The sequence below is a fragment of the Haemaphysalis longicornis genome, unplaced genomic scaffold (assembly GCF_048455015.1).
Source record: "Haemaphysalis longicornis isolate Haplotype H1 unplaced genomic scaffold, Haemaphysalis longicornis Haplotype H1 scaffold_5, whole genome shotgun sequence".
Lineage (NCBI taxonomy): Eukaryota > Metazoa > Arthropoda > Arachnida > Ixodida > Ixodidae > Haemaphysalis > Haemaphysalis longicornis.
The window spans coordinates 150,341,344-150,354,818 of NW_027526385.1; the positions used below are offsets into that span (position 1 = coordinate 150,341,344).

General features: G+C 47.7%; 1 protein-coding gene across 1 annotated transcript in view; it reads right to left on the bottom strand.

The window, feature by feature from the left end:
• Positions 1-13,475, bottom strand: part of LOC144139933 (putative cytochrome P450 6a13) — a 47,470-nt gene that overhangs the window by 12,476 nt on the left and 21,519 nt on the right. The window contains exons 8-9 of the mRNA XM_077672157.1: positions 12,519-12,816; positions 3,909-3,999 (exon numbers count right to left, since the gene is read on the bottom strand). Coding sequence (XP_077528283.1) covers positions 3,909-3,999; positions 12,519-12,816 — 389 coding nt within the window. The remainder of the gene's footprint in view (positions 1-3,908; positions 4,000-12,518; positions 12,817-13,475) is intronic.

A 13,475-nucleotide genomic window follows, 5' to 3' on the forward strand; every position in this document is an offset into this window, starting at 1 on the left:
GAAAAGGTATGGAAAGATTGTGAGGTATAAAAAGTTTATTGAAAAAAATGGGGGGCGTTTTTGGATCGACCCCGTAAAACGCGGTTGGTCTACTTTGCATTTTTCATTTCTACTAGAATTCATCTGTCCACCAAAGTTCAGCACTCACATTTTTACGAGAGCAGCAGAATGTAACTTGACGTAAACGAGTAAGCACGTTCACAGCTACGAACGAAATCATCCACCGTCCACACGCCCCAATTACTGCGCAGTCTTTGAAGAAACCTTTAAAGGGAGACCGATGTGATTCGAAAACATTGCGAGATTACTTGCGTAAATTTTAGTCTGGAGCTTGTAGGCCATGTTTTGATATCTCTCGCTGGGTTTAAGAAACTTTATTTAGTTTAAAAAATTATATCAAAAGCGTTGTGCTCCTCTCTGCACCCTCCTTGATGATTTCCTATCACGTTTCGCATGATGTTCAATCGTGATGGCTTGGCTTGACTGCGCTACTGCACGGCTCGCCGACCCACCGACAGAGTCAGATGCACAGCGCTTAGCCGGCCAGCCACCAGCGGGTAGTCGCAGTTCGTTCGCTCACTTGAAACTAAGCCATGACCCGATTTGTGCCTTGAAGAATGTGACTTTAGTTTGTTAGTTTGTAGGTTGTATCAAGCTCTAAGCAAACGTAGCTCCAAACAAGCGCACATACGAAGCTTCGCTGACTGCCACGCTAGTGAAAACCCTAAGGCCAAATAAAGGCGGGAGAAGAGTACGCGAAGTTAATATAGCTAAAGAAGAAATAAAGTAACCGAAACGTTTATATTACAGCGTAAAACCAAGGTGTGGGAAGCACGTTTCGCGCTGGGTGAACTAGCACAGTGGTCACCAGCACGACCACACATATGCGATCGCGTTTCTGCCTAAGGAATGCAGTCGCTAGAGATGATATACTAGTGGGAATTTAGGGAGCGCTTATTGCACTCGCGTTACTCAATAAAGAGTCACCAAAGCCGTTTGGCATTGAAAAAACTGAACGAAATGTAAGCAGGCTATAAGATATACACTGAATATTTTCGTTCTTGCCAGCGCTGGATAATTGCCGAATAATCAGGAGGAGCACGATCTGCGTTGCTTTTCTGATCTCAAGGTCTAATCCCCGATAGCGCATGTTTTTTTCTTGTTGTGAAACTTTTTTTTTGTTTCTGGGTATTATTTTCTATACTCAATTCGCCATTATTGCGCTTAACGTTCATTGCTCCACGAGCGAGTTTGCAGCACACGTTCAGACTGACAACGACGCACTGGCGAGTTCTCGTTGGCATGGTGTGTCCATGAGCACCGACTTCTTGCGGGCAGAGTTCCGAATCAGCCGAGCCTTGTCCTGGCGCTAACATGCCTCTTGCGATATATGCACGATTTACGCAGGCTCCAAAGGCAGGGGGAAGAGCGCATCGCATTTGAGCGTCTCCGGTGACGCTGAGGGTGTTCATCCACTGCGTACGCCTAGGCTAGTGATCGTTACAATTATAAGCCGTGCTGGAAGACTTATCTGACGCATTTGTGCAGCCGGCAACATGGAAGAAGTGCGGTATGCTTATTACTGGAATATCAAGAATGCCGAGCTAACGATAACGTTGGATGTCCAAGCCAACGATAACGTTGGATGGAACCGAAATCGAAACTGATCTGAATTCTAACCTTGAACACCGTCCAATCACATCGCCTCTCGTATGCCGGTGACTGGTGTTAATACTTCCGGCAGCCGCAGACTTCGTGTGTTAATATTTATTCCTTCAGGCTTTATATATTAAATACTTCTTTTTCGACCAGATGAACGATGAGAAGTGTGTTCATATTAGCCGGTATAGCGAATACAAACAAAATCAGGCTTTGCAAATTCAATCATTCTGCCGTTAACTGCAAGGGAACACCCGATTAGTGATCACATTGTAGTGCTAGAAGCAGCACCGTGGCGGCCTTCCGAACTCCGGCATAAACTGAAGATCGCGCTTTCTCTGCGGTTATGCGGGCACGGAGGGATCATTCGGGCCGATCATGGGCGGACATATGTGGATTCTCACTTTGCAAACTGTGTGCTCTCTTTTAACTAAAAGTACCGAAATATTTCAGTTTCCTGATTGGCGATCGTTTTCTATGATCGTGGTTGCGTCGCATAGAGCGAACAAAATGTGGAGCTCCGCCTCCCGTCACCGAGCACCGTTTTCGATGAGAAATTGCGCAAACGGCCATCGCCCATGAGAGAACACGTTGACGCCACGATAAAAGGTCTGGGAGAAAAAGAACTGTGTGACTCATATATTAAAAAGTACGTTGCACCAGCCTCTCAAACAGCTACTCAGATTTACATGTATGACTAAGCCTGTACTACGATTGCCTTTGATGCTACAATTTAACATATACAGATTTAGTTGCTGATGTATTTATTCGCAGAAATAAAGGACCCTTTTTGGGTTCAAAACGCGAGATCCTCGCGGGATGCTTTTCCATTGTCTTTTCGGTCACGAAGGTGGCCAATGCCGAGGAAGCCACTGTCATGTACTGCGCTATGTCTAGCCACAAGCGGACAAATTCCGACACCTGGTGGGGCCCGCTTCAATAGTGACTCACGTAAATTATATCGCGGGGGCCTGGAGTACCTGTGCGCGCCCAAGCATGGACGCCGCCTGTCATCTTCGGGCTAGTTCTTAATAAAGTATCTTCCTTTGTGTTCTATCAGTGCGTCCACGTGTCCTGCATTCGCACCTCGGACTACCAAACTCCGGCAACTAACAGCCACAACGCCGTGAAAACTGGAGTAAGAAAGGGCGAGGGTGACTGCACGAGGTGGCACTAGGCCCATCGGCCAAAGTGTGTAACAACTGTTTAAGCTCCTCCCGGAAAGATCTGCCGGTGTACAGAAGGCCGAATCTCAAAGGCCGCGCATCTGTTCGAACTAGAAGGATTGCTAAATAATAAAGCGCAAGTACGTTATGGACTAGGCTCGAAAAGGCGCCGTGTTTAGGTAGGGAGGGTAAACAAACCAGTCGCAATTATTGCGAGATCTGAATACAGCTCTATGGCGGTTGATTGGCAGGAGCAAAACCATGGAGCAGGAGCTGTTTTACAAGGAATCACCAGCGCAAGACCCCGAGATACCATGGGGCTACGCTAGAAAGGGCAAGTATAAAGATGACCAATACGAAATGTGAAGGAGGCGGGTGTGGACCAGGTGATTGGTGAATACGTACCGTGGCTGGAAGTCTTGCCGGCAACAATGACACTTTCACGGAGGAACATTTTGCGTTCACGACTCGACTATAAACATTTTGATTTTTACCTTCTAATAAACAGTTGTTAGTTTGCGCTCGTGCTGTCCACGTCGTTCATTTGTATTCTTTAAAAGTGTGCCCTTAGTAACCTCAAGCGCAGTTTTCAAACATCATGAAAAGCTTTATTGACTAATAAATGTTCTGACTGGTCGTTGTCTCATAACGTTTGTTTTGAGGGTACGAATGTCCTGGCGGAATCCGCTCCCTGATATTAGTTTATTGCGTTAGTAAACGGCTCCTCTGAAATGATTGATCTTCTGTTCTAGTATTTTTATCGCGGGGATTTTGATAAAGGGTGGCTATTTGACGCTGTTAAGACCTTTGCTTTATGTGAGCTTGAACCACACAAACCAAACGCCGTGGTGTAGTAGAGTACCATTAGCAAAGATCTAAAAATGCCACGGGAAACAAACGACAGACCTTCGGAATATTTGCACACAAAGTTATTTTGTGCAGCTACTTTTTGACTGTCTTAGACTTATTATTACAAACGATACTCTTTCTGCCAATGCCAAATCGCCATTGAAATGTGAGGGCGTGAAAGGTCGCTTGTCCCCTCAGCTACGGAGAGTACCGTATAAGCGCAGGTCAAGTTACCTGGGTCTCTCAGTTCTGAGCCCTTTGCACGGGCACCTCTGCGGCCAAGTTTATGGTCCAAAAGGATTTGAGCCATGTCTGGCCGGTTCACCTGGAAATAATTTCAGAATTTTAGCATAAATGCGTTCAAAGAAGGGATTTACCTGAGAAGCTTCATTGAAGAGAATAAACATATTTAATGGTTGTTTGTTCATACAAGTGCAAGAATTTCTTCAGCTGCTTTTATGAGGACCCTGCAACACTTTGTTCAACTTTTTTTAAAATGCTAAATGCTAATAGAACGTAGTCATTCAACACTCCCAGTACTTAGATTAGGGGTCGCGAAGTACCTCGACCAAAACGTACTGCTCTATGCCCATCAGATAACTTGGAACCTTGCTCAAAAGTTTTTTCTCATTCACTGTCTTCACGTTCTTCAACCGATCGAATTATGTCATTATGGCCATATAACCGCTGTTGGCCGGTTTCCCTTCAGTTACAGCAATGAAACGCTTCTTGATAGCAACTTTAAAAATAAAGCCACAAACACAAAGCAGAAACGGAAGGCGTATCTGGTGCGACGAGCAAATCACGCAGTGCCGCTCCGTGCTGGCGATAAATATAGCTTTCGCAGTGCTTCCAGGCAGGAATAAAAGACTGAAAGCGTTTCATGTCATGTCAGTATCATGTCAGTAAATCTCGTAGCCGGATGCTAATTTGGACGTACCTTCATCGCTGCCTGCAGCAAGCCTTCGAATACACTGTGTCATATTGTGTAGCTTGCCGACCAGGACATTGTATTTCAGGCGTGGTGTTGCGTATTTGTTAGGGTTAATGCTTTACGGCTGATCTCCGCAACCGCTGTACCAAACGCCTTCCTCGACTAGAAGAAGCGTGCGGCCTGGTTGTGCACTGCTGGTTCCGGCGAGAACGAGACCTTGCAGCCGCGTGTGCTCTAGATATTGCCGTACCAACGCGCGTGCAAACCCGCGCCGACACCCTGGTCCGCTCCTTTTGTATCGATTACCAATCTTTTTTTTAAATAGTCTAGAACCGCGATTATATCATCTCCTCGGGACCATGAGAAAGCGTCATAAAATGAGGGACACATAAAATACGAAAAGCCACAACTACTCCTATAAATACAGTTTCCGGCGACGGATTTGCAGGAAAGGTGAATGTAAACTACAAACTAATACTTTGCGAGGCTCGTAAACCACAGCCACTAACAGCTACATGTGCAAAGAATAATGCATTGCAGGTGACAATCACGTTGCATTAAAACAAATCTTGCACCGCCGTAGACCCCTATGATTCACAGCAGCGAATGCGAATCATGGCACACACGATCACGAGAAACACATGTGGAAGCCTAGCCTGTCAGCGTAACCTCGTTGGCGATCCTCGGCTGAGTGGTAAAAATGAACATATAACAAAGTTTTCTACTATTACTGCACACTGCCCCTGAAAACGCTGCGCAACTCGAGACGGGAGCGAGTAGAGGGGGAAAGCAATTGTGGAAAGGAGTGGGCCCCTGCTAGAGAGAAGAGAAACGAATGGTAAGACAGAGAAAAAAGCTGTGCCGGAGAGATCCGGTTGAGCAAGGTCAAGATTCGCGGAGCAGATCCGCGGTACTTTCTTTTCATCCATCGTCGATTGGGCGCTTCGTGTGGTTCGTCAGATAATGCTGGTCAGGCAGGAAACCACGTCAGATTTTAAAGCAAAGCTTTCGTCCAGCGATTTCGCGGAGGACGCACAAGGTGACCTTTTGACCTGAAACACACCCCCAGCGACAACCCCTCGTAGCGCATCGCGTGATTCGCCGGGCCCTCTGTCGGCGCTGCGCACAAGGCCACGTTTTCAGTCGTTCTGCGCGCAACGAGCTGATGTCGCTGCCATCGCTGCGGCCAGGCAGCCGACCACAGAGGTAATATACTGACTTTAGAGGAAAAGCGCACCGCTGAGCCAATGCATTGCAACCGTACGACACACAGTGGCTGATATGATGTACAACAATTTGAAGGTTGCCAGCGGAGCTTTCGCTCTCTAAAAACGGCTAAAGCGATGGGTATTATTCTGGCATCCTGCTGCTGTGGCGTTTCCACGTCCGGCTAGCGAAGCATGCCGGAATAAATTTTAACATGGCGGCCCGCTTGCCAGGCGGATTTTGTATTGGCGGCGTCCGGAGCACTGCGTAAGTTATTTCCTGTGGGTAGGTAACCAAGGTGTTCTCGTTTTAGCGTGTGACTTATATGTAGTGAGACTATTTGGCAAAGACGTTGCAACGCTCACACAACACTTGTGCGCCAGCTCGCATGCGACTGATCGCATGCGCGAGGACGCCAAGGAAACAGCTGATCCGTGCCAACGCGCACAGAAAATGTATCTCTTTCATGATCTGCGGGCATTTTTGCGCCGTGTCGCTTTGATCGCCCTTCTGTGACATTTGGCGTGGCGCTCAATGCTTTTCCAACAAAGTGAAGTGAACTGTGGCTTTAGCTAAATGTGAAATATTTATAAACACCCTGGAAAAGACGTTATCGCATGGGCCAACGCTTATATTGCCGGTGAGTCGCGGTCCCTTTGAAGCAGAGGAACAAAAGAACGCGGTCGATCGCAGGCCAGCGGAGTGGCAGAATGATGTCAAGGGCAGTATGCGAAATACGGCCAGCGGCGTGTCTCGTTTTCCTTTTCTGTCTGTATTCGTCCAGTTCTAGCTGCTTTGCAGCACATCCAAGGAAAAGCTTCGGGACTGAAAGGGAAAGTTATTTGGCGCACAGAGCGAGTTGAGAACATTCACTTATTGTCCCTGATTTAAAAAAGAAACCGCATATTTTTAAATGCAGAGCTTTTCAGTAACTCACGATGTCACCCGCGTTGACGTCCGTAGTCCGCACCGCACCCCTCCCTACTATATAAAAAAAATACTATCCGGCGCCTGGTTTCGATCCCTCGACCCTGCGGGCGGAACGTAATGTACATGGTGCTCTACCCACTGCGCCTCAAAGCCGACACAGAATGGGACACTACGAACGCGCCTGATATCGTTGACTCATTCAAATTACTGCTGACGAGCGCTCTCATCAGCAGTTGCCACAAGTGCAACAACATTAACATAACGCAAACTACTTAATGTCGTGCGCCCCCGGAAATGCTCTGCATTTGATCGTGCCCCTCGCGAGGGGGATGTTTATACAGGAACTCCTACTTCTAGCGGACTCCTGGCGCCCTCTTTCTGCCATTGTAGAGACTATGAGGCGGTCTTCGAATGGCGCCAAATTTGAATTCTACAAAATCGATTTTCTCTGTCTAACTTTTTTGTTGTACCTTCGCGAACATTTGCGCAAACGTTCCCAGAGCTGTAGGAAGTTTCACGAATAAAACAGCTTAAATGGAACAATTATAAAAGCTGATTTTATTTATTTTCCAACCGGAACGCTCGCTGTCTGCCGCTCCACAGACTGTAGTGAACTTCCGGTAGTCAAGTTCAGATTTGTGGTCTTTCTACCTCACAATATGCATAACCGTAGCATTGCACAAGGCAGGCATTCATGCACACTGCGAGGAACTGCCCTGGGTTCGAGCTAGTTGAGCACGCTCGCGATACTGAAACGCTGTCGCGCCAACTTAACACCGCCTCTGTTGGGCAGGTGGAGAAGAGGGCGACAAAGGAATATGCCCAGGGTACGGAGGGAAGACGTTTATTTTACATTAACGTCCCAGTTACACAATTTCAAGTACAAGTACGCACTTCCCTTGAGGTGAAAGAGGTGATGGGGCGCCACCCGCAAGTGTGCGCGACGTCGGCGCAAAGCCAGTGGGCTCTTCGGTCTGGGCAAATTCCGGGGTGCGCGCGCGCATCGCCGTGCTGGCCAGATCGGCTCGCAGCAGCGAGGGAGACGGGGCCCATTCGCTCACAGGCGCGTACCGCACGCCGTGATCGTCGAGTGGTAAGTACGGTCTTACTATATGCAAGTGTAGGGGCAACAGGAGCAGCCTTACGCACGGGCCGCAGCCGGAAGGGCTGGTGGGCTTTCGCCGGTGCAACAGAGTTGCAGCCGGATGGTAAAGAAAGCGTCACATAGCTTCGGCCAACGCCTTCGGCATCCTGAAAGCGTCTCTCCGAACGGACCCCTCGCAGGGCGCGCGTTCACGTCCCGGCGAGAGTGGGGTTCGGGCATCGTTCAAACGAACCAAATAAGGTGAGGTTTGCTCCGCTACCAGGGCGGAGCACCTGCTGCGTGACAGTGTTTTATAGCCGCAACGGTCGCTGCAGCCTTCACCTCAGGCAGGAGTTTGAGAAGACCGCTCGGCTCTACGCAGTGGCGCCGAGACGAGCCGGCATTTCGGGGAGAGAGGGGAAAAGCGCCGCGCAACGCCGCAAACCCAGTGATCGCGCAATGGCTCGGGCAGCAGGATCCCCACAGATTGGAATCGCGTTTCCGGGGTCAGTTCAGGGGAAATAGATAAGGTGCTTCAAGCAACAAATGATGGCCTCGAAAGTGCCCGGGGAGGCAGTTGGTCAGCGCGTGCAGCCGAGGTGCCCACGTTTTGCACCCCGCACATATGAGCTGGAGACTGCACACACGCACTACGCAAGTCAGGCGCAATGCCCTCGCCACTTGTTAGCGCACTTAAAGAAAATCGAAACCAAAACTGAACTACACACTTAGTCTTTGTTCACTGAAAACAGCTTAATTACACTGAAAGTTTTAGAGAGCTAGTATTAATTACTGAGGAAATCATGTGCAATTATTTTGCTTGCCTTCTTTGTTTTAGTTAAATAATGACTGAACAACTTTTTAGCGGGAACAATGCAGTTGCTCTGGCAACCATGCGAATTGTATCATGTCAGCGCCCACAATTCGTATTGTCTTGGAGCTCGCTTTACCCCCTTGCGGCCGACCACCCTTGCAGCCTCCTATGCGTGCGCCGAAGGGTTGCCACGGGCAACATGACTCGTCTGGCGCGCGCCGAAGAAGAACGGTGCGTTCACCGCGTTCGCCCGGCATCCTTCTGTGACCATTGCATGGAACCCAACGGCTTTCAGACGTGGTCGGCAATACAGCTAAATCAAAGGTTAAACAAGGTAAACCAACACTCAACGAGACTAATCCAAGCTTTTGCTTTGCATATCCAAGGTTAACGGAGCTAAGCCGGATACATTTTTCAATAAGGTGTTTAATGCATTGTTTCTACGGGGATTTTGTCGAGGCCCGACTAGTTCCCCGGAAAACCCGGGAACATATACACGGGGTGTGGAAGAAAGGAGTCCGAGCCGCCGTAAAAGGAAAGAATAACTCTATTTACATGAGACCGCTATGAACGTACACCGTTTCCGATAATCTTCTTCTTCCTTCTTTTCACACGAACGCTGCACGATCAGACGTCCTCTTCTTCAGTGGGGTAATTGCCCTACGTCCACCGCAAAAATATAACATCCTCCCACCCCGGCACAAAAAATTGAATTAGCAAATCTCCCCTGAAAATTAACCATGACTCCCAGGTCTTCTGAGCGTTCATCCGATGAACAAAATGTAACATCCTCCCCGGCCCACAGATAAATGAAATTTACCAGTTACCCTTGAATATCCGAACCCCAAGGTCCTACGAGTGTCTGTCAGGTAATTGACCACAGAGGCTCCGAGCACGGCATACATTAAAGCCATTCCTGTCAAATCCGCTGAAACAGTCAGATAGATAGAGTGCTGCAAGAGCCCGTCTTTTGCGCACACGACGGGAGTTTCGGTGCAGACGCCGTATCCAGTTTGCAACTCGCATCCCGTCTTCTACGGTCTTGTACTCTGATGCGAATTTTTCAGATATATTCCCAGGGGCCTCAGACGAGTTGTTTAGCACCTTTCGCGTCTTTCTTGGGGTTTTGGTAATTGGTGTGTACATGTGGGATTCATTCTTGCCACCCTTCCGACAACAACCGTTGTGACCTGTTTTAATAACCTTGCGGCGTCCATTATGGGTACTAGCAGTCTGTGGACCTTTGAAAAATCTGTTGTCGTCCACTATAAGTGTCCCATCTCTACGTTCTACTTCCGCAGGACCATCAGTTGTATTTACATGTTCGGGACTTTTGCTATATGGAGCTTGTGGAAATGCTTCCGCCCTTGATGAGCAGACTATGTTACTTGGGGTCATTTCCGGGGACTCTTCAGGTGAACGCTAGAGCAAACCATCTTCACTTTGGATGTCCAGTGTAGCAAGGGAACGTGACATAGTCGCTCCGTTAGCTTGTGATAGAAAATGTGATGGGAGCAAAGTTGCGGGCGAGCGTATTTCTTCAGCAGCGTATTCAACATCGGGTGGCTCGTAGCACATCTTAGTCAGTGTAAAAAACTCTTTGAAGTTTGCCAATGCATTCAATGTCTTTATGACTTTGCAATGTTCTCTGGTGTCCGCGTTCTCTTTTAACCGGTGGTACAATCGGCTCAATATGTCAATCATCTTGTCTTCATACTCAATGTTGGATGTGAATTCCTCATTCAGGCAGTCGTTGTCGATAACCTGTTCAATCGCATCATTTAAATGCCTTAGCACAACTTCAGCTCTTCATATGTCGCGCAAAAAATTCTTCAACATACCATGTACACCAGTGGTCCATACCTTCAAACTTAATGCTGCCCTTGCGTCGCTGCATAGTTTCCGAGCGATTGTCCTTTCTCTATCCCTTTTTACCTTTAGATCTTGAAGCAGCATTCTAGACTGAGTGCAACTGCGTGCTTCTGCTGAAGTAGCCTCTTTTTCGTTGTGCGGCAAGCAGCGACACTCACCTCACCATTCGCCAAATCACTGTCCGGACCCACCGAGGGCAACCGTGAGAAGTGAGAATGAATACTCGCGCTCTCGTTTGTCCATCCCGTCTGTCGCCTTTGGGCTGCACCACCGTAGCTCTGCCGAGTGCATCCATCCACCATCCGCATCGTTGCTGTCGTTCTTGTAAGAGACCGATGGTCCGAACACTTGGAATCTTTGCCGATATCTCATCCACCTTACGGACACCGACTCCGCCGCTTTCACTTGGATTGGTACCCGTTCCGCCAGATTGGTGGCCCCGACTTCTTCCTTCCCGGGTTTCCAGGCACCATAAGATGTGGAAGAAAGGAGTGCGAAGCCGCCGTAAAAGGAAAGAATAACTCTATTTACATGAGACCGCTATGAACGTTGGTTGGTTGGTTGGAACCAAAAATCAGTGGCGCGTACCCACTCTGGGGGATTGGCAAAGTCAGATTGGGGAAACTGGTCAAGAATTTAAACTAAGGGTAAAATAGAGCTGTGGAGTGTGAGGGAAGTGATGTTGACAATTTTTAGGAAAAAAAAACTATAACATACTGAAGTAAAACAGATACTACACGTACCAGAGAAAGAATGTACGAAGTGTCTTTTAACAGGGTAGGCGACCGGATTGTGAAATAAAAGCGTGAAGGGCGCGACAAACATTCCCGTGGCAGAAACCTAAACCCGATGCCCCAAATGACAGTAAATTCGATACAGACAAGGAAAGACCCAGGCGCCGGAGGGGAACCTCCAGGAATCGATTTCGGATAAAGGAGAATCACCGGCAAGACAGCAGGAAATATTTGATTGTCTCCTCCTCTTGACAAAACTCGCATTGGGCCGAAGGCGCTATGCGTGCACGGTGAAGGTAGAAATTCAAATGGGCACGTACACCGTTCTTACTTCTTCTTACTTCTTTTCACACAAACGCTGCACGATCAGACGTCCTCTTCTTCATTGGGGTAATTGACCTACGTCTACCGCAAAAATATAACATCCTCCCACCCCACACAAAAAATAAAATTAGCAAATCTCCCCTAAAAACCATGACTCCCAGGTCTTCTGAGCGTTCATCCGATGAACAAAATGTAACACGGGGTTCCACTGTACTAGATATTAACACCAACACCACTGATCGGTTATCCGAAATATTTTATGCTTACCAGTAAACCTTTTCAAGCACCCACCCCGTCAGGAGCACTCCTTTGACGTGGAAGTCGACTCAGAGAGAATTGCAAGAATTTGCCCACTACGTGCGTATAAAGGGGCTTTGTCTTATCATTTATCACAAAAAAACCAGCCACCGTGCGGTTGACTGCCATTTTACAGATGTGCCTCAGCCTTCCGGTTCCAACAGGTCCGTTTATTACGCTAGCCGCGCAAGGTATTCACTAGCATTGGCAATGCACTAGTCAAGAATCACGTTTTTTCAAATCCAGGCCGAATGTTTTCGCTCTCACACGGCACTCAATTGACTGGGACATCCCACTGAATGTTACTGCCCTGAAACACAGTTTTAAAAAGTTTGAGAAAAATTATAATGTACGAGGAAATGAATTGTCTGTGGTTTTCATCAAATCCGGTACATTTTCTTCCACCTTATTCCAAACTGGAAAAATAGGCGCGAAAGCACATCGGTTTGAAAATAAATGTTTGAGAGATTATACTTCACCGATTTTTTGTAAAATCGCCTCAATTGAAACCCACGATGCAATTTCAGTTTAACCCAGTCGAAAATATTCATCTTTTCTGATATAAAAGGTATGCAACTTTAAACTCAATGTGATTTATTCTAGGTATTCAACAGGAAACTCGCTGGTTATTAAGCATACTAAAGAGTACCTCGGGATTCTGGCGCCGAAATTCGATGACGGCTGTTGCTTTGTCGGTCATTTCCGCGAACGAGTTTTTGATGAACAGACTCATTAGCTTCAGCGCTGCCTTTAGTAACCACGACCAGTTCTGCAGGTTCTCTGAAAAAGTAACGTAATTACACTCATTGTATGCCGCGAAAACTGTAGCAGGCAAAACAGCACTACTGGAGCGACCCTGGCGCCGCATTTGTCCCCTCTGAGTGACGTGACGCCAACACGACTGCCAATGCGAGCTCTGCAACCAACCAGAGTGAACTGCGCGCCTTCTTTGGGTTTATTCGATGGTTTTAGTCACCCCTCACCACAGAATTTATTTGGTTTCGACTAGCCTGTATTTTTTGTGTTGACCTCTGCTGCGCCAACGCCACTGCAAACGTCACACTCCGAAATTACCTTCTTGGAATATTCTTTCCGAAGAGAGATATGTCTGCGTCGTTGCCACCCATCCCGGTGACTCTATACCTGCTTGTGCTATTCTGGGGCCCCGTAGACAGTTACAGCTTGAATGGAGCTTGTCACCCTACCAGCTTTTTTATTAACAATCAGTCATTCTCTATTCAAGTTTATTTTCTTGAGTATCGTGGGAGCCCGGCACATAAAAATCAGTTTATAAACGGCCACACACAAAATGCATTCATACTTTTCTGGGCGCACTTTATACACCGCAATTCATGGCGTGGTTTTTGCAGAGGATGCCGCACAGCGCGAGATGTGCGATGTCAGTTTATCTAGCATGGGTTGACAATGCAGAAGCGCAAACTACGATGTCAAACTTTATCACCTGGAAGTTGGCCTGATTGTCTGTTTTCAGGCGCAGGCTTTAAAGCGCCGCAAGTAGGTGGTGGAACGCAGCACACATGTCATACCATGACGAGAAAAATAGGCTGTGCAGATATACGTTACGTGCCAGCATACGACCCGCTAC